This window comes from Typha latifolia, chromosome 7 (genome assembly GCF_019914945.1).
Source record: "Typha latifolia isolate L0001 chromosome 7, TyphaL0001v2, whole genome shotgun sequence".
NCBI classification, from domain to species: Eukaryota; Viridiplantae; Streptophyta; class Magnoliopsida; order Poales; family Typhaceae; genus Typha; species Typha latifolia.
In genome coordinates this window covers 1,277,006-1,295,311 of record NC_133092.1, presented here as the reverse complement: position 1 = coordinate 1,295,311, position 18,306 = coordinate 1,277,006, and the positions used below count along the sequence as shown (strand labels likewise).

At 36.9% G+C, this 18,306-nt stretch overlaps 2 protein-coding genes across 5 annotated transcripts in view; both read left to right on the top strand.

The window, feature by feature from the left end:
* Nucleotides 1-6,196, top strand: part of LOC140792289 (uncharacterized) — a 32,301-nt gene extending 26,105 nt beyond the window's left edge. The window contains exons 3-4 of one of the 3 annotated variants that reach the window (XM_073143181.1): nucleotides 2,057-5,097; nucleotides 5,756-6,196. In XM_073143181.1, coding sequence (XP_072999282.1) covers nucleotides 2,057-4,753 — 2,697 coding nt within the window. In that variant the 3' untranslated portion in view covers nucleotides 4,754-5,097; nucleotides 5,756-6,196. Of the gene's footprint in view, nucleotides 1-2,056; nucleotides 5,098-5,288 lie in introns of all 3 variants that reach the window. The other 2 variants (XM_073143180.1, XM_073143179.1) reach the window with 2 other exon arrangements.
* A 5,435-nt stretch (nucleotides 6,197-11,631) lies between these two features.
* On the top strand, nucleotides 11,632-18,164 carry LOC140791937 (agamous-like MADS-box protein MADS1). 2 transcript variants are annotated; one of them, XM_073142662.1, is made up of 9 exons: nucleotides 11,632-12,070; nucleotides 12,478-12,692; nucleotides 15,797-15,878; nucleotides 16,966-17,027; nucleotides 17,102-17,201; nucleotides 17,287-17,328; nucleotides 17,406-17,447; nucleotides 17,535-17,695; nucleotides 17,849-18,164. In XM_073142662.1, exons 1-9 carry the CDS (start codon nucleotides 12,041-12,043, stop codon nucleotides 17,850-17,852), a joined length of 738 nt encoding a protein of 245 aa, XP_072998763.1. In that variant the 5' UTR covers nucleotides 11,632-12,040; the 3' UTR covers nucleotides 17,853-18,164. The 2 variants fall into 2 exon arrangements, with proteins under 2 accessions (XP_072998763.1, XP_072998764.1); XM_073142663.1 differs by having other exon boundaries at nucleotides 11,633-12,341.
* Nucleotides 18,165-18,306: the final 142 nt, after the last annotated feature.

Below are 18,306 nucleotides of genomic sequence, written 5' to 3'. Positions count from 1 at the left end.
TTGGCAGACAATAGGGATATGATAAATGAAGGGATTATTTGCAGTCTGTGATGGTTTGTATTAGTAAACTTTGGTCATCATGGATTAAAAATTTAGCTTAATCTGCTTTCGAGTGTCAGCGACTCAAAAGTGGGGAATCATATTGGCGACTTTGTGCTTGGCTGCTTGGTTGTCAAGAGGTTGCAAGAAAAAAGATAACTAAATGAATGCGTGTCATTCAATGCAAAAGATAGCAAATAGAAGCCTAAAGAATGGAGTGTATTCTGTGGTAATTGCACTTGTTGAAAAAACGATCTTTCTTTCTTGTGTGCTGATTACTAGCAGAATTCCTTGTAATTTGGGTGTACTTGCTGTTACAATCGTCATCGAAGAAGATGCTTGTCGATCCAAGTTGCTATTCTGAATAGAACTTGTCACGAAACTTTTGAAAATAGTAGGGATCGATCTAACTGTTGATATGATCTGAGATTCGAATATGTTGTTCCTCTGGAATAGGAATCCAACACTACTGGAATCTTGTCGATCGGACTTATAGATCAAAAGTTATAGTTGATATACTGACCAAAAGCCAGGGGATAGCATGATAGACGTGGATGATATGGTTTGGGTTATGGAACGAAATAATGGCTAAGATGGGTGGAATAGTATCTTAAACAAGATAAAGGAGAGAAGGGAGCTTCTAGATTTGGCTAGTCGCTGGAGTGAGGAAGTCATAGCTGACCTTGAATGCTGCAAAAGAAGGCTAAAAGTTGAACCTATTGAGCAAGCATCTGTTCAATTTTTTGAAAACCATTTGATGGAGGATGAGTGCTATGCATTGTAGGGGGGCGGGCACCACAATAGAAACATCATCAGTGGCCAAAGCTGCTATAGACGAATCATAGAGTATTTCTGAAGATAAAAATCCAAACAAGTCTCAATGAAATATTTTAGTTTTTGATATTGAGAGCGAGAGCATTGTGGTCAACGACATGATTAAACTGTGCATAAACATGTTTCCTCAGCAACAAGCAGCGATTGTGAACTCCAAGCAAGAGCATGCAACACATAATATAATTGACAATGCTCCTGAAAGCTGCAGAATCTGCATGATAGGATGCACTAGCAAATTGGAGGGAAAGAGGGCTCTAAAGCCTGTAATCCATGCAAGAAATCTAACACATAGAAAATTGCTGAATAGATTGATCACCTTATTAAGTAGTTTGAGCACTTGATAAAAGGTGTTAATCTCACACCAACAATCTGGATGAAGTGCAACACGAGAACCTCGAGCTTCCCAGGAGGCATATTTCTTAGGAATAGACCCTTTTCATCCAAAGCATCATAAAGTGCACGATTACATTTGCTGAGATGGAGAGATAGATCATAGAACAAAGTAAGAAAGGGAGAGTCACTGGCAGGATTGAAACAATCATGACAAGATTGATGCAGTGACAGCAACCTCAATGTGAGATGATGAGAGCTCCATATCGCTCTGAAATGTTTCTCAATACTAGCTTCTGAGTGTGCAGTACCTGCATGCATGTGACATTTTATGTAGAGCTGAGCGATATGTACCTGCATTAAACTTTTGTCCTTGTTACATTTCAGTGGAATTGAACACTGCAGGTTGCTTACTCTGGATGTGATGCTCATTACCACACTTTTTTTCAAGATTGACTTTCTCTTGGGTGTGGTACCTGGTGCATGATTTAGTTTTTAACTGTTTGCTTTGCTTTCTTATTCTAGTGGGGTAAAAGTAAAATTATTTAAAGTGATTGTGCCTAAGCTTACTCATGGTTATTAATTTTCTTTCCTCAATTCCTATTTTGATTGGCACAACAGTGCCAGAACCTAGCATCAAAACGATAGGCTTCTGTCATCTGGAATATTAACTAAGAGAATATGATAACTTTGTAACTTTAGATCCACATTTTTCTAATCAGCAGTAAATTTTAGCGAACATGCTAAACACTGTTTCATATGTTCATTTTATTGTTCTACAATTTGTTCATTTCATTAGACGTCCTTTGGCAGAGCATTAACAGGGAATTCATTGAGTTGCTTCCTTTTCCAGGGAAAAGTTGGTAAACTCAAAAGGTCCTCTTCACTTGATAAGTCTCATGGACCTAAACATTTTAATTGCAATAAGCAGCTTAAGAATTTGCAGAGAAAGCTTGTTGTTATTCAGAAAAATAAGCAAGAAAAAGTGAAATGTCCATCAAAGAAGGATAAGTTGAAATATGTCAAAAGTGCAAAGCCGATGTGCAAAACCAAGGAGCTACCAAGAGTTCTTCCCTTACATAGTATTCTTGAGAGTTGGACGCAAGCCGCTTCCAGTGAAAAGGGGAAGGCAGCATGTTGTTCGCAAGACAATGACCTCATGGATATTTCTCGTGAACCAGCTAAGCATGTTAGCTTTTCAGGAGTCCACAACATACTTGGACGTGGGAAAAGATGTTCATCCACTGAGATACCTCAATCGCTAAGCCCCAGCAAAATAGTTTCTCATGTTTTGTCTCCATCATCATCTATGGACAAATCAATTGTGTGTGATAAGTGCCTACCAGCTACTGAGGAACCCCAGGTAACGAAAGTAAGTGATAACAAGATTGCTACTAGCTCCGTAGAGAGGACTGCTGATGTTTTTTTTGAGAGGAAACAATGGGGTGATTCTTGTGGTCCTGCGGACCCCAATGCATCTACTGATCATTGTAGGATTTCTTCTGACACAGACAGAGAGCTGTTTTCTGGCTCATTAGATTTAAACAGTGCAGTGCAGGAGTGTGCTGATTTTAATTGCTCTGGTAATGCTAACCCAAGTTTGTCACCTAGTCGTGCGTGTACTGAACCAAAGGTGCTGAATCATGTTCATCCATGGATTTTCAAGTATCACTCTGATGAAGAGATTCTTCGTGATGAAAGACGTCAGAGGACCTGTGATCCTTTGAAAAGCCCATCCTGTTTCAGCGGAAAGTCTGCTCCAAGTTCTGATACCGTAGTTTCATCAACCCCAGTAATAGATCCTACTTTGTACTTGTCAACTCCTTTTGAAATACAAGGAACTAAAAATAAAGAGCAGCCTCCATCTTGGAACCCCAGGGTGGATATACTCAATCTGGATCCAGAATTTCAATTAAATGGTCATCTCTCTCCAACAAAGTTCATAAGTGACGCATATTGTTCATCCGATTCTAATAGATATATGGAGTCAAGGCTGTTAGCAGATCCAGTTTTTTCTGGTCGATGTGACAGAATCAACAAGGAAAGAATTTCTTTGCCTCTGACTTTAAAAGGAGAATTCAACCGGTTGCCTTTAAGCTCTAGTTTTGCTTATACTGAACTATGTAAGAAGCAAAGCTCAAAAATGGATTCTGTTCGTAGCCCTTCACTTCTATATCATGTTGAGCCCAAGAGCAGCAATTATAAAATGAAAGGGAAGTTTCCTTCTGTGTCACTCTCCCGGACAGATGATTGGCTGCAGCAGTACTGCTCATCTGCAGAAGCCACATCATCTGGTTTGAGTTTTAGTGATCATCAGCATATTGAGAGACTGAAAGTGCAGAAGCATAATTTACAGAACAATGCCAATAGTTCTAGCTGTGTAGGTCCAAATGAATTGGAAGTATGTTGTTGGTGCAGCAAACATAATCAAACTCAAGTTGATAAGGTGAGGTTTCACATTGAAAGAAACTCTGATGATGAGTTTCAACCTGCCCTCCGACAAACAATGCGTTTGATGGGTAAAAATGTTACGGTCGGTATTAGTGAAGAAAGCAGACACCTTTATGATGAGAAGATATGGACAGACAAGGTAATAAGTAAAGAAAGAGGCTTGTCTCTGAATGTATCTGATAATTCAAATCTCAGACCTTGGCTGCAAGAGGAAAATGTTTCATGGGCAGACCATAGGACACCAAATGATACTCCATTTGACTCACTTGGTGACTTTTTAATTAGTGATACTCATTCTACTTGTATGCATCTCGAGTGTCAACCTCAATGCATATCACTTGGGGGCATTTCCCCCTCCACCCATCCATATCCTGCACAATGTTCGTCGAGAAGTAGTTCTAGTTCTATGGTTGATTTTCTATCAGAAAGTTCAACTGATGGAATGATGCATGAGAAATCGGCAATGTCCTTTCAAAATGGTTGCCAGCATGTGCTTCTCAGTTCAACAGATTGCAGACATAGTCAAAGTGTTTCTTATACATTGCCTTCAACTTCCCTCCCCTCTTTTACTGATCATAACAATAGCAGATTTACCCGACATCTGGCAGCTTGCTTTTCAGCAAGTCTTCCTAATTGGTGGTTAACTGCAACGCAGCAGGGTAAAATGCAAGAGTCTTCGAGTCATTATTCTGTTCCAGTTTCTGCGCATCATTCATGCTCTATGCCTTCCAACGTTTTTACTCTCTTGCCTACATTCCCACCTCAGATGATTTCTTTTCCTCTCTATAGTGATGGTTTCTCTCAAGCATATGGCTTGTACACTCCAGCTCCTGTAGTTCATCCATTTTCTGTTTCATCTTTCACAGCAAGCAAATCAGGTTCTGCAGCAAATACCATGTACAAGAGTAAGACAACTAATAACAGCAGCAAGTTTTCATATCCCAATGATCTGGATAATGTAAACAGGTTTAAAAGAAGGCCTATAGATAGAGATGATATATGCACAAAAACTTTGAAGAAACCTAATCTGGTTAAAGAAGATTCAAGTACTGCAGGACAACAAAGGAGTAGAGGATGGTTGCATGGTTTTACAAAGTGATGTGAGCGAATCAGAGACAAACTTACAAAATAGATCAACTGATATTGGCCTTCCAGTGAGAGAATGAGAAGGGTGTAGTAGTGGATTTTTTACAGTGTTGATACTAAGTCAAGGTCAGGATCTGCAAAACTTGGTAGTGGGGGAGAAACATATCCTAAAACCGAGTCAAAACACAATAGGATTATTCTAGAGTCTAGACCAATTTGGCCAACTATGCATTTCCTATTGGAAGTAATTCTTGCAGTGTTACAGAGTCTGAAGAAAACAGCAATGCTTTAAAGGTCTAAAACCAAGTGCAAGCTTATCAGATCAACTTTGGTCTCCTAACTTCTGTAGTTAGACAGGTAACTAAAGTATCCACACTAAGTTCATTTTCCATATTTCTGTTCATAGTGCTGAAGCATTTCACTTTTCAAGCTGTATACTCTTCTGGAGTGTGCATTTCACTAAGTTTCTTGGTTATTTGTTTTTTAAATGTTTGGAAAATTAATAAGTTTCTTCTTTCAATATTTTCGTTATTATTTTGTTCTAGCAGGTATATCTTACTTCTCATTTTTGTGCATACGTGACTGGTAAAGCGTCCTACAAACTTTCAATGTATTAGCTGCTAGAGACTGTTATAACTTGAAATGCATCAACAAATGCTGTCATTGGATGAGCGCCCCATTTCATTGGTTGCTGATCCGAACATTTACTCTTTTATCTTATGATCATACTTGGTCATACTTATGGCCCTGATACTGATGTCCTCATACGGATTCCCGCACCTTGAGCAGTGTGGGAAACTGAAGAATTGGTCGAGTTAATTCCGGCTGGGCTGATAAAATCACGGACGAGGAACTTTTATTGATTTTTGCTTTTTGATTGGAATGATCAGCATGATAGATAACTGAATGATGGTGATTACATCGCAAATCATGGCAGAGCATGATATTTATCTTTTAGTCACTGCCGTAGCTGACAATATGATCTTCTGATGATTTCTCCTTTTTGTAGAAACAGCAACCTTTCAAGGTAAACTTTCTGCAACTATGTCAAATTTCTCTCATTATTACTGTGAATTGGGCTGCAATATGAAGACCAACTGAAAAAGGACAGAAGACAGTGGTGCATGCAACGATGGAGTTAGATGCAATGAGCCTACATGGAGCATTAGGTCATTAGGTGTACTACTGTACTTTAAAACAAAGGAATAGAAGACACGATTGGGAAGGAATAATATGTTGTTACTAGACAATTCTGACTATTTAGGTTAGATCATTAGATGACTAAATGACTAGAATAGACAATTAAGTCCTCTTTATGCTTGAGAATTATTTTTCCTAAGAGGTGGGGAGACTGCTTTGAAGTCGGGGCGTTAGTAGTAAATGTCTTTACAACATGGATAAGAGTGTGTTTAGTTATCAAAAGTGAAGTTCAATAAAGTGATTAGATTTTAATAAATTAATGTTCTCTTTTTATAAAAGAAAAAAAATAAAACTAATTTTGATAGGTAAAGTCACTTCTTAATTTATTTTCTTAATGAAAGATTTTAGAAGTGACTTTTTTCTATGCTTTTTAGTAATCAAATAACACTCAGGTAAAGAGGCTTCATGAGTTTAATTTTGAAAACGATTTAGTTGGAAAATTTTATATTTTCAAGTGCTTACCTTTTGTTCTGGTAGCATGTCTCTACTTCAGGTTCCATTCTATCCCGCTGCTTACGTGTTGTCATTCATTTATAAATTTTCATTTGTAAATGTATAACATTTATTTCTTCTGGATTCCAAATGACAGTGACCCAGACACATGGGTCAACTGTATCTCTCTAAATTAAGATAGCTCTTTTCTAAAAGAAAAACTAAAATAAGATAGCTGAAAGTTATGGATAACTTTACCGTGTCTTCCCGAGTTTTTGTTCATTCTAGTTCTGCTCATCAAATATTACACCAAAGTGAATTTTAAATTTATTTACAGGACTAAATGACTTTTATTCCACATAGGTGTCATATAAGCTCGTAAAATAGCTTTCATAGTGATTTTGTTTAACAAAAGTTACTAACTCAAAGAGGAATTTTTAATATCCGTAGAAGAATAGATATTGATGTGTAAACTGTTGATTTATTAGGCGATTTATATACATTTATCTTTAATTATTTACATATATTCAAAATTGCTGAAAGAAAAAGTGATTAATATTTACTAAAAGAAGTTTGATATTGGCAATTGTGGAATTCAACAGCAAAAAATGGAGTTTAACACACTGCTCAAAATTGCTGGCAGGAGTTCAACACTTTTTTGTTATGTTGACTAGAAATCATCTAGTAATGTAATAAATCTGGAATCTATTTACTAGTCCTGTTCCAAATTTTACTTACCAAAATAGCTTGCTCTTTAAACTTATTATTAAAAAAGTTTATTTTAATGTAGTTCTAATTAAAATGATGAACTCATAATTATTTTAGTTTTTACCGACCGATTGATTAGTACAATGTTTTTATCTTATGCTAAAATATTGGAACAGTTAAATGATTTATTTGTAATAATTCGTTTAAGTTAGTGTTTCATCAACTTAAGTTTAAAACTTTACTTTTATATAAAGTAATTTATCTTATTAGCATTTTTGCTTAGAAGTGAAATGCTTATAAGTTCCACATTTCTTATTGGGCTACGGTAAAATAGATTTCTTTTTATAATAAGTTTGAGGAGTAGTTATGTTGTAGGATACTCAATTGGAGGGTGAGTTGAGTATTTGACCAGACTAAACCTTTTTTTTTTAATTTTTTTTACCAAAGTAAACTTATCCTTAAACTTACTACCAAATAGAGTATAATTCACTGTAACTCTAATAAAAATGTTAAATTAATTAGTGCTTTTAAAAATGTTAATTAGTTTAGTGTTTTTATTGCCATGTAATTTTTTTCTTAATTGTTGAAAGATAAAGTTAAAAAAATTTATATATATAAAACATTGATCAGTTCAGTATTTTTACAATCAGACAAAAAATACTGATCAGTATTTTTACTTAAAAAAATATTAATTAGTTTAGTAGGGCTAATAAGTTTCAGAAATAATCTATATCCATAAAAAAAAATTTGGAACTGAGACTCGTCTCTCAAAAACTCGGAGAGTATAGGACCAGAAGGAAAGATATTTTCGAAACTGCGTCAGCCTGTACTTTGGACATTACATAAGGTGGCACTTGGCACCCATGTGCTGCTGCAGCGGCATTGAATGGTTCGGAAGTTATATAGCAGCTTTTAATGGTGGTGCAGATGTGCATGAAGAGAAGGTATGGGCGTCTTTATTGCTGGGCCTCCTCTTGAAAGTAGTTTATCAATACCAATCTGTGCATCATTCTTGAGTTTTTGACCAAACTAGGCAATCATTCTTAAGTTTATTCTATGGTCTACCTCGCGTTCAGCAACCATCTCATAGGTTGGACAGAAAAATGCTACTGAAGCGTCGAATATTTCGGCGCTTTAATTTGGCATATAAAACATTGATTTTGTCAACGTTTGATTATGTAATAAATTCATCGAGTCTTTATATAAACATCAGTCTAATTAATTTAGAATAAATTGTAGATCTTGTTAGCTCTTTTATTTTCAATGTAATTACTTTAACGTTTTTTTGTTGGGCTAAAGTGGCATCGTCCAAAATAAATTTGTTTAGATATTAAATTGAGGTGGAATATATATGTAGGTAAATAAGTTTGTGAAATATTGCATTATTCTTCCTTAATTCCATATGCTATTACAGCAGTCATCGACATGAAGAAGCAGGCATGCGATCATTGTATCTCACAGAGTATGCATTACGTTAGAGAGCTTTCCCTCATACATCATGGCATTGCTGTAAGTAGTCGAAGAATGTAACTCGCAGATTGCTTTGACTACATCTAAAGGCGTCTAAATTCTTATGTTAAAGCCACAAAAAAGGTAAGGACAGTTCGTAGTCTAATGCGTGTGAATGTTGGAAATCGCCGGTCTGATGTGGATGATTTGAAAAAGTTCGACACTTCATTCCTGTGGGTAGTAGAAATTTATCGGCCCCCGACAACCGACCGAGATGAAGAAATCCTGAGTGAATGGATCAAGAGAGAGACTGCCCACACGAACGAAGGAGCGAGGAGTTAATGGGACCTAATAAAGTTTCGAAATCTATCTTAGTTAGTGGTCTTTGGTGTTAAAACATGTCTTATCTTTCTGGTCGAACTGGAGAGGGGCACTGCAACTGATAAGTCTGTTGGTCTTTGATTTTAAGTGAAAGAATTGCGCGCATCCGAAGGCTTGTTGAATGTTGGTTGTTCTACTTCTTTTAGCTATGTAAAGATTGGAAGTAGAATCACAACCGCTTCAAGTTGGCCTTCCAACATGGAAAAAACTGAAAACCGAGTAAAAAATGAAGAAGAAATCATCTCATGGACGAATCCACTGAAACTGAGCTCAAACTAGTCAACAAAAGATGGAAGAGAACCAGTCAGTAGTTTCGAACTTGCAGTTTCTCGGATGAGCCAGAGCTATGTCCTAAGATTAGACCAAACAGAGCAATCTGATTTCCGTGCATTATTGTCATAGTATTCTCTAATAAGAAAGAATGTTGTGGGTCTCTAATTTGGGTGACAGTGGCAGGAAGCCTAACACTGCAGTGTAGGACCAATTGATGTCCTTTTGTTGCGAAATTCAGATTTGCTGCCACTGTGAAGAAAGTACAAGTAGATTTGTAATGTAAGATTGAAAGGAGAGACTCTTGATTACATGGAGATATAAGTTGTAAAAAATTGTTTTCATCTGAAATGACCTCTCCTGGACTGAAACAATTTCATCACCTCCATATGGAGATTGCGACAGATCCATTCACTGGACTACTTTCCTAAAGGTTCAAAAGAACAAGGAGAAGTACTTGTAGTCAACTTTCTAACCACCTAGCAAATCCAAGACCATTAGAACACAACCGAACCCAAGAATGCAGATGCTTAAGCGACAATTTGAGGTATACTTCCTATCACTTCCCAAATGTTTTGACTCTGCCTTCCTTTTCTCCCTTCGTGAGGCATGAAGAATGGAAAGTTAGAGATGGTGTACTTCCTATCACTTCCCTGCGTGATTCTTCTATATATATTTGACGAGGGCTAATGAAACTTTCTCCCCGCAATTACCTAAGGTAGGGTGGTTTATGGCAACTGGCAACTCTCAAGTGGAAGAGAAGTAGGAAGTTGAGGCCAGCTCTTAAGCATCTGGGGTCCCATTCTGAAAGGGAAAGGAAACAAACAGTCCACTGGACCACGTTGATCTCACAAATCTCAGTCCCTTTCCTCCCTCCCCTTGCTTTTGTGACCCACTTTTCCTTGTCTTCTTCGCCTTCTTAGTCTCGTTGGTAGCTTTAAAGCTTAAGCCGATCCCACACGAGCAAAAGGAAACGGAAAGGCTAGGGGTGCACTCAAACGTACCTCTTACGGCAGCTCCTTAGACCTCTTTGTTCCAATAACGGCTTCCATTTTGTTAAGGCTCCTGCTATTTTGGTGCACTCTTGGGGATTTGTTTTCTATCGTTCTAACTGACTTAGGTAAAGGGTTGCATTCTTAGTCATAAGAAATTGAATCCTGTAGATCTAACTTGCTTCACCTGACGAGAGTTCCATCCATTAGCCATTAAGTATATAGATATAATCTCGGCAGGTATAAGGAAGTAGAGTTCAATGGGAGCAGAAAAGGACTCGCCGTGCAAATGGAAGTAAATTCAACTCAAAAATCTAAGATCTCCAATATTAGTGAGTGATCTTTCTAGCTTAATTGTTGTATTATCTCATGGGGTCGGCAAAAGAGCGTTTCACTGAGGTGCAATAAACAACACATTGGCTTCAAAATAATTAAGCAATTAGTTAACAAACCAAGCTATGTAAAGTCCGAAAGTAGGTAGCCATACTTAGTACAAGAGCATTCTTTACACGGCATTTGATAGTTATTTGTTTGTCAATTGAGAGTAACACAGTGATTTGTAGGTTTCATAGATTATACTCTATGGCATAGCTTTTACATGCATTAACTTTGTTAATTATCAGCAGCGTATCTGGCATTACTCTTCTAAGGAGAAAATACAAGCACAGTTGTTATGAGCAAATGGAGATTGATGAGGCCTAAGCATCTAACGTTAACATAGCGCTCTGCTGAATAATTGTCTAGGTCTTACAATATTGAAGCTGTGATCTCTAATGGCCAATGGAGACACCAAATAAATGAAAATGAAAAAGTTATGCAGTTATATATATATGAAGTTAAAAAAAAAAAGAAATATATGGATGAGAGCCATTTTCCATGAAACAAGAGTCTTACATTAGTTCAATAAAACACCCAAAGCTTTAAAACAAGTTAGAAGTGTGGAAAGTAGTGAACAATTTCAATGTCATATTTTGTAGGAAATATGAGGTCTTGACGCCGGGAGGAAGCTCATGAAATCATAGAAAAACATTTAGTATGTAGTTTTTATCCAGGATTTGGAAGAGAGCTATATCTTTTGTGTTTGCTTGTAATACTAATATAGAAGATTCTCTTCCTTATTACATGAATTAACTCATTCTTCAACCAAATAACAACATGTCCTAGTTGCCATCGCAGAGAGACAACTGAGCGGTCATCAAGCTGATATTAATTCTTAACCATGTCATTGGACCAAAACATGAACTCCTTGAAAGCATGATGCTACTAGTGTGGTAGCCATCACATCCAAAAGTTTAAACTCAAACTTTGAAATAAATATATGTATATAGATGTAGCCTTAACCAAAACCAAGGGCACTAGGGTCCATCAAGGGGCCTGGGTGGATAAATGCTACCTCAAATACATAGTTCATCCTCCACACATCAACATAAATGCGGCAAATTTTGGAGGTGTGGAGGGAAGAGATCACATGGGAGTTGCCTTCTCTCTTACCCATAACTGTCTGAGTTGAATCGAGGATGGAGTACACAAAGGAGAAGAGAGAGAGAGAGAGAGAGAGAGAGAGCTAGATGTCACATTAGTAATTAAATTCCCACTCACTGTAAAGATCAGAGACCCAGATCTTAGATGAGAAGCCAAAGAAAAAAGTAGAATGGCATGACACCAAAGGGCCATTGAAACCCCCTTGTCTCCTCCTTTCTCTCTCTCTCTCTACAAATTCGTTTTACTTTTTTGTAGCATATTAGTTTTGGGTGCAGCTCATCCCAATAACCAAAATCTTATTCACACTCCATTAATATTCCCTTTCTGAACTCCCTCCCTTTTTATCTCTCTCTCTCTTCCCTTGTTTCCCATACATCATCTTGTCCATGAGACCAATGGTAACGGATGCCTGCTCAGTTAATAACTAGTCCTTCCTTCCTTAGCATTTGATACTATAGAGAAAGATCATAAGATCATAGATTGAGAGGAAGAACTCATAGAAAGGAGAGGCTGAGGAAGAAGGGGAAATGGAAGCAAAAGGAGAGCAAGTCTATAAATAACACGACTTCCATATAGAACTATTATTCTTTTTCCTCCTTTCCTCAAACTTTCTCCTTCCCACCACCGCCCTTCTTCCCCTCTCAAAACCAAGGAAGGAAAAGATCCAAGAAACTGCAACAAGAATCAGTAAAAGATCACCTTTTTTTTTCTCCCTTCTCCTCATTACCGACTTCTAACTACTACCCAATTGCTGGTTCCACCCATATGATAGGAAAGCTCCCAATTTATAACGTCTCTTATCTTAATATTCTTTTTGCTTCAGGTTGAGGGAGCGACCACGGAGGCAGAGGCAAAGATGGGCAGGGGAAAGATTGAGATCAAGAGGATTGAGAACACCACAAACCGGCAGGTGACCTTCTGCAAGCGCCGCAACGGCCTCCTCAAGAAGGCCTATGAATTGTCCGTCCTCTGCGACGCCGAAGTCGCGCTTGTCGTCTTCTCCAGCCGCGGCCGCCTCTACGAGTATGCCAACAACAGGTCCCCCATCCCATCTCCTCAACTCTTAAAAGATCGCAACTTTTTCGATGCCATCACGCCATTTCCTTGTTATTTCTGCACAAGCAAACCTAACAAGGTCTAAATCGCATGGGTTTCATTCATCCCTTTTCGTTTATTTTGGTGATTCTGAGGAGAGATCTCCAATCTATGCAACAGTGTTTAGATTGAGGGAATGGAATGGGTAGGGGAGGGAGATGTATGTATAGATAGATTTAGCACAGGCTGAGCTGCTTATATTTGCTTGTGCCTCGGTGGTCCTCTTTCTTTTTCTTTACTCTATTTACGCTGTTTCCTTTCTTTTCTCATGGTGTTTAGATTTCATCACTCTCATTGTGTAGGAAAATATATTATTCACTTCTTTTCTTTCCTTCTTTCTGCTTCTTTTTCTTTGCTTTGTTGGGTGGAAGCATAGATCTGAGGAGGTTGCTGCAGGTCTAGGATTTGGACGAGTGAGTGGTTAGTATAGTAAGTGATATTATTGGGTTTGAAAAGCAAAACGAGCTCACCCCGACTCTTCTCTCTTCTTTGGGGTCTCAACCTTTGCCATTTCCTCTCTCTCTCTCTCTCTCTCTCTCTCTCTCTCTCTCTCTCTCTTACCTTCTCCTTTGCTACTACTCCATGGAGCTGTCACGGTCCTTGGCCAAATTACACACATCAGCAACCAATGGGGAAACTAGGGTTTGTTGCTTTCTTTCATGTTGCATTAGGGTTTTCTTTTTCTTGCTCCTATTCTATCACTTCTGCATAACTTAGGACCAAACCTATCACGAGATTTCTCACAGCGAGCCCTATTCTGACACCATCTCTGCCACAATACCCATTTCTTGTTTTGGAGATATATTGAAGAAAATATAGTTAAAATGATGTTAGAGATTGGTGAGAGTAATAGTAGTAGTAGTACGGAGAGTAAGGAGGAGGGCCAATGGGGTGATTGTGCTCAGGGTTGCATGGGGAGACTACAAAGAAGAGATAAGATGAGAAGAGAAGGATCATACGGCCATGGGATGAGATCGAGGTGGGCAAAGGAGGTGGGACTGGGACTCTGGGAGGGGGGTGAAAGGGGAGGAGGTTGTTTTACCGGTGGGTACTGGGAACTGGGAAGGTGGCTTTAAGGGTGTGGGAAGAAATCCGACCAATCATATCTTGGGATCGCGTGCCAGCGTGGCAGAGAGGAGCCAATGGGATCATCGAGGAAACTAAGGTTTAATGAGAGGTCGGTGGTGACAGAAAGGAGAGAACTTTTTCGGGTCCGAGGAAATAGGTATTGATTATTTATATTTATTGTTGTACCACAGAAATGGCATCTCCTTCTCCTTTGTTTCTTTGTACTGCTACATTTGTGAGTGTTTGAATAGTTTTAATGTTTGGTCGTTGGTTTTATCTATTGGGTTTGCTTGCTTAATAGAAGGTGAAAATATCTCCTACAAAAAAATAACAAAAATATGAGTGCTTTTGAAGTGCTGGTGGCCTGGTGGGACTTATTGTGTAATTGAATGTAATTTTCAGGAATTGGCATTTGATCTCAGACTTAATATATATAATCTTTGGAAAGTATTATATAGAGATTATTCAGTTAGACATTCTGAACTACTATTATTTTCTACTTATACTTCTTTAATCTTTTTTTTACCACATATATTTTTTAATTTAAAAAGTTGTTTGATTTAGATGTTCATATAGTTACTTTTAATTTTAAGGATGGTATATATAAATATATTTTTTTCTAATTTAGAAATGTAAGTGAGTTTTTAAAAAGTTTAGAGAATAACAGTTTGGGACATTTAAGAAGTAAAATTATTTTTATTATATATAATGAGTCAAATGATGACTTCTAGGATTTTAGAAGTAATAATGACTTTCTTTTCAGATACACGATAAGTAAAAGTTTTTTTTTTCCTGGGGTTATCTGCATTTGAGTATCCCAATGAGTTCAACCAAACTTATCTCTTTATGACAATGCAATTCAATTAGGTAGGTTTTCTTTACTAAATGGAAGAAGAATAGGACACTGATTTTGTCTTACACTATGCCCTAATACTTCAGAATTCATTGCTCACTTCACTCATGTTTAATTCCCTTTATAAACTGTGTTTAATGACTAATTTATACTAAAATGCTGACATGCTTTTGTGAAAGAAATAAACTTTTATTTTCATTATGCAATTTTTAGCCAGTTTCACATCAATAATTTGAGAAATGCATTTACTTCTGACGTAATCGCATGAAAGCTCATCTTAGTTCAGATTCTTTCTGTTGGTGTGCGAGCACCAGCAGAAACTGCTGGTTATTAAACTAAATCTTCATTGGATATGGCTGTCTAATTCCTTTTTCCACAAAAAGCACTGTTAGATGTGAAAGCTGCCAATTTTTGATACTAGACGGGAAATGTAATGAAGAGCTCTGGGACAAGATTCGATAATTATATAGAACTAGTCAGCTATAAGAATATGTAAGAGGAAAAATGGGTGATTGAAGAAGACAAATTTTAAGGGGAAATGTAGTACTTGCTATTCATATCTTTAGATACCTACTCTTGTAGTCTTACATTAAATAATTTCTATGTTCATTAAATTATGCACTTGATTATGACTATTAATTTTTCTTGAGAAAGTAGAACTGACATATTAAGTTCGGAGCAAAATGCCCAATAAGAGACTTATACGAAAAGGAGGGTTCGGTATGAAAATTGCTGGTATCTTAGTATTGAAAATGAAGCAGGAAGTATTGTAAGTCTTGCTGCAAATATGAAGTTTGAACAAAAGACAGGAACATGAAATGAGAATATAGTGACCAGAATCCAAAGTTATTATTTCCTAAGCTTGTAAAGTTAGACATCCCAGTCTAACAAGAATCCAAAGTTATTAGACTGCTAAAATTGTCTGAAAGACAGCAGGTAAGGAGATCTATATTACTAGGTGAGATACTCTATCGTCAAGCTGATCTTCGCTAGACATGACTAATATGTTCCAAAAGTTTGAAGAGGAACGTATATGATAAGATATCAATTTTTTTGCTTATGTGCAATTGTTGCTGCAGTACTAGTCCAGCATATCCATTAACAGAAATACTTTTTATAAGTGCAGCGTGAAATCTACGATTGAGAGGTACAAGAAAGCCTGCAGTGATACCTCCAACTCAGGTTCGGTCTCAGAAGCTAACGCCCAGGTAATTAAGATCTTGTCATACTTAACCCATATAATGACTTCTCTTCTTTATGAGCCATGATTTTTTCTTAATTCAAATGTTCTGGGCCATTATTAAGCATTTTGTTGTGCTGAAGGTCGTCAATTACAATTTATGCAAGGGTTTATGTCTGCATTTTGGTTTTTAAATCATCAAGTTATGTCTTATTTTGCTTGGTTTAACACTGGTCTTATGGTCTAAATATATAGCAAACTTAATATGTTTTGGAATAGACTAGCATTTCCTATCTTTATCAGCAGTTTCAGTATTCTTCGGGGGAGAGAGAGAGAGAGAGAGAGGAAATCAAGGTTATGTTCCACCCAATCTGACCAACTCAAGGAATTGAACCCCTAGGAAATCCATGTTCCACATTTTTGGAATATAAATTAGGAAAAGGAGTTTGTTTCTCCAAGCAGCAGGTTTTTCTTGTAAATTTGAGCCAAAACTACAATTTAAGAAATAGGTGTGTAAGTTATTGGTCACTAAAAAAAAAGAAAGTTAAGAAGATTAATGATAAAATAGAGTATTATGTATTGGCAATTCTTGCTTAGCTGTATGTATCGATGGAATATTAGACAAGATTTTTTTTTAACTGTGATAACTGGAAAGTCACTACAATTGGAGGCACTAGCTTTGTGAATAATTGATCTCTTTGCATATCATGTAGATGTAGGATTAAGGATTTTCATATATAGGAGAAGACCAAAATTTCTATTATCTTTTAATTTTTAAAGAAATATGTAAAGAATACAAAGAAACATATAGATGTACATAAAATTTGGCAAAACAAAATTATAAACATCAAATATGACAAATTAATTATTTTATAACTTAGAACAAAGAGTAAAGTCTTATAAAGGGCAATTTAACTTTTTAACAGGGCCACCGGCCACCACATGATACCTAATAGTACAAAGTAAAATTTAAAATTTGAGGGGAGCTATTGGCCCCTCTTGGCTGTACGTGGCTAGTCTCCGAATTGGGAAGTGTTTTCTTCTACTATCTTTTGCTTGTTTGTCATGAACTATCCAAATGCTCTCTGAATCCAGCTTCATGTTGGAACTTTCAGTATTACCAGCAAGAATCAGCAAAACTGCGCCAGCTAATCATTAACTTACAGATCTCAAATAGGTAAGCCGCTCAAATGGAGCAATGTTAGCTGTTATTTACAGTTGATAGTTCTAATAGGTAAGTTGGATTTGTAGGGAGTTGATTGGCGAGTCTCTCAGCAGCAAGAGCGATAAAGAGCTCAAACAACTAGAGACTAAGTTGGAGAAAAGCATAAACAAAATAAGATCCAAAAGGGTACCTCAATTCAATTGTATTCTTTTCCCCCCTACATGTTTGACAATTTGGATGTGTTCTAACTGGTTGTTCTTGGGTACTTCAGAATGAGTTGCTATATGCCGAGGTCGAGTATATGCAGAAAAGGGTAAGGTCAACTGTTTTGATGGTTATCACTTCATATTGCTAGAACATATTAGTGATCAGAATCTAAATTTTCCTCAGGAAATGGAGCTGCAAAATGATAACATGTATCTAAGGAGCAAGGTATTAGTTGGCCTATCTCCCCAGAACCTACCAAGTTTATTTATTTATTTTTCAATGATTTTAGTGTGGATTTAATTTTATGAACAGATAGCCGAGAATGAGACAGCACAGCAACAGATGAACATGATGCCATCTACAAGTGAGTACGAAATCATGCCTCCCTGTGATTCAAGGAATTTTCTACAAGTGAATCTACTTCAACCTAATCAATATTACTCACACCAGCAGCAGACAGCTCTCCAACTTGGGTACGGATTTTAATTAATAGTGTCCAAGTAGGGGAACCAAGTACATTTCCATCCATTCTTTTCATAATTCGTGAATCATTAGCTACTAGCATCGCTATGAGATGTCTCATTTGTTCATTTCGTTTACTTTCTTCCTTCTCTCTGTCTTTGCAGATGAAGTGAGCAGTTCATCTATGCTTCTGCCTGTGAATTTAAAGCCTGTGGAGGTAGACAGGGGCTTAATGAACTACTTTTAAGTAGCTTGCAGTAAGTTAGTTATATATATATATATATATATATATATATATATATATATATATATATATTTCTGCGGAATCTAAGGCAAGAATATGTATTAACAATGCCTGACCCAAAAGACTTTTCTTGAAACTATATCTTAAGGATTTCCACTTTGTTGTATGTTTTATGTAACTCGATACTAAAACATAATTTGCATGACACCTAGTGCTAGCGTTCCTGTGTTCCCGAATGATCTTGTCTACTTCAATCATAAGCTCAATGCTATCAGTTTCTACAGAAGATAAGACTTTGTAAACAAATGTAATCAGATGAATAGTGAGAAGTTATGTTTTCTAGCTATATTATATTCTTATCATTATTCAAGGTTGTGG